This window comes from Cebus imitator, unplaced genomic scaffold (genome assembly GCF_001604975.1).
Source record: "Cebus imitator isolate Cc_AM_T3 unplaced genomic scaffold, Cebus_imitator-1.0 Scaffold316, whole genome shotgun sequence".
Classification (NCBI taxonomy): domain Eukaryota; kingdom Metazoa; phylum Chordata; class Mammalia; order Primates; family Cebidae; genus Cebus; species Cebus imitator.
Window position 1 is genome coordinate 378,610 of NW_016107631.1, and position 2,456 is coordinate 381,065.

At 44.2% G+C, this 2,456-nt stretch overlaps 1 protein-coding gene across 2 annotated transcripts in view; it reads right to left on the reverse strand.

The window, feature by feature from the left end:
• Positions 1 to 1,769: 1,769 nt before the first annotated feature.
• TTC9C (tetratricopeptide repeat domain 9C) overlaps positions 1,770 to 2,456 on the reverse strand; it is a 13,452-nt gene continuing 12,765 nt past the window's right edge. For both annotated transcript variants that reach the window (XM_017503934.2, XM_017503933.2), the window contains one exon: positions 1,770 to 2,119. In XM_017503934.2, the coding sequence (XP_017359423.1) occupies positions 2,025 to 2,119 (95 nt within the window). In that variant the 3' untranslated portion in view covers positions 1,770 to 2,024. The remainder of the gene's footprint in view (positions 2,120 to 2,456) is intronic.

The following is a 2,456-nucleotide window of genomic DNA, read 5'->3' on the forward strand; positions in this document are numbered from 1 at the left end:
GATCTCTTGACCTTGTGATCCACCCGCCTCGGCCTCCCAAAGTGCTGGGATTACAGGCTTGAGCCACCGCGCCCGGCCAATTTTTTGTATTTTTAATAGAGACGGGGTTTCAGCATGTTGACCAAGATGGCCTCAATCTCTTGACCTCGTGATCCACCTGCTTTGGCCTCCCAAAGTGCTGGGATTACAGGCGTGAGCCACCGTGCCTGGCCCTATTTATTTATTTATTTTTTTAGAGAAATGAGCATACTACAGATATGCACCTATTAAAAATTGAAATGTTCACTTAGGTGTTTTATTTGGCATGAAGTCTGAGGGTTTATTAAATATATACTTAAATGTTTGACTCCAAAGGTTTTAAAATACTTTAATGAAAAAATAAATAAATATATTAATGATCTAGGTACAAGCAATAGCAAGGAAAAAAATAGAAAACAAAAGTTTTTTTTTTTTGAGATGGCATTTCACTCTTATTACCCAGGCTGGAGTGCAATGGCGTGATCTCAACTCACCACAACCTCTGCCTCCTGGGTTCAAGCAATTCTTCTGCCTCAGCCTCCCGAGTAGCTGGAACTACAAGTGTGCACCCCCATGCCCGGCTAATTTTTGTATTTTTAGTAGAGACAGGGTTTCACCATATTGACCAGGATGGTCTTGATCTCTTAACCTCGTGATCCACCCACCTCAGCCTCCCAAAGTTCCGGCGAAAGCAAATATTTTCTTAGGGGAGAAGAAATCTGAATGTATGTGGAATATTAAGGAGGATAAGAAATTAATTTAAGGAGGGGTGGTAGGGGAGGGAGAACATGAGGAAAAATAGCTAATGCATGCTGGATTTAATACCTAGGTGATGAGTTGACAGATGCAGCAAACCACCATGGCACACGTTTCCCTATGTAACAAAACCTCCATATCCTGCACATGTACCCTGGAACTTAAGATTTAAAAAAAAGAGAAAAAGAAAAAAATAATTTAAGCAAAATGGTTATCTTCGGCCAGCACAGTGGGTCATACCTGTAATCCCAGCACTTTGGGAGCCCAAGGTGGGCAGATCGTTTGAGACCAGGAATTCAAGACCAGCCTGGCCATCATGGCAAAACCATGTCTCTACTAAAAGAGAAATACAAAAAAATTAGCTGGGCATGGTGGCGCATTCCTATATCCCAGCTACTTGGGTGGCTCAGGCACAAGAAGCACTTGAACCTGGGAGGCAGAGGCTGCAGTGAGCCGAGACGGCATGACTGCACTCCACCCTGGGCAACAGAGTGAGACTCTGTCACACACACACACAAAAAGTTACTTTAATATGTTTGGGCTTATTAATTTGAGAGCATGTCACTCTGTTGCCCAGGCTGGAGTGCAGTGGCAGGATCTCAGCTCACTGCAACCTCTGCCCCCCAGAACTCAAGCAATCCTCCCACCTCAGCCTCCAGAATAGCTGGGACTACAGGTGCATATCACCAGGCCCTAATAATCTTTGTATCTTTTGTAGAGACAGGGTTTCACTGTGTTGCCCTGGCTGGTCTTGAACTCCTGGAGTCAAGGTATCTGCCCACCTTGGCCTCCCAGTGTGCTGGGATTACAGGCACAAGCCACCACGACCAGCCATATTTCCTACTTTGGTTTGGGCTTCTGAAAAAAATAGACACTTCTTTCTGCCTATCCTTACTATGTCATCCTCTGCAAGTCCTCGCCTCTATATATGAATACATCTAACAACATTATCATGAAAAATCTATGCCAGAAATATAATTAATTCCACCCACAGCTGATGTTTTCTGATTGTATTTCTCAAGGCAAACAGCCCCAACAATAACATGTATCGAAAGCTACAGAAATATACAGATGGACAGACAGAAAAGGACTCAGACTGTCTACGTAGTGAAGTTTGTGCAAAACTAGAAACAGAAATCCACCTGGGTCAGAGGTATAGGGTAAATTTCTCTTGCTGAGGCTCAGGTTTCTCCTTGATGCATGTTTAATGGCCCACCTAAGTTCAAGTGGAGGAGCATCTTTCTTCTTTGTTAACCAAACATGCCCAGGTAGAGTTGCTTCTCTTTTCTATGGTAGCTGCTGAGTTCTGACTGTGTTAGCTGGAGGTACCGCCGGACGTTGGCATCTTAGAAGATGATAGAGAAGCAATTAGAAACATAGTAAAGATCATAATTGTACCTTGTGGCAGGGGAGAATTGTTAATATGCTCCCACCATTTTTTTTTTTTGAGACAGAGTCTCACTCTGTCGCCCACATTGGAGTGCAGTGTGGCACAATCTCAGCTCACTGCAACCTCTCCCTCCCGGGTTCAAGTGATTCTCTTCCTCAGACTCCCATGTAGCTGGGACTACAGGCATGCACCACCACACCCAGCTAATTTTTGTATTTTTAGTAGAGACGAGGTTTCACCATGTTCGCCAGAGTGCTGGGATTACAAGCATAAGCCATTGTGCCTGGCCTTT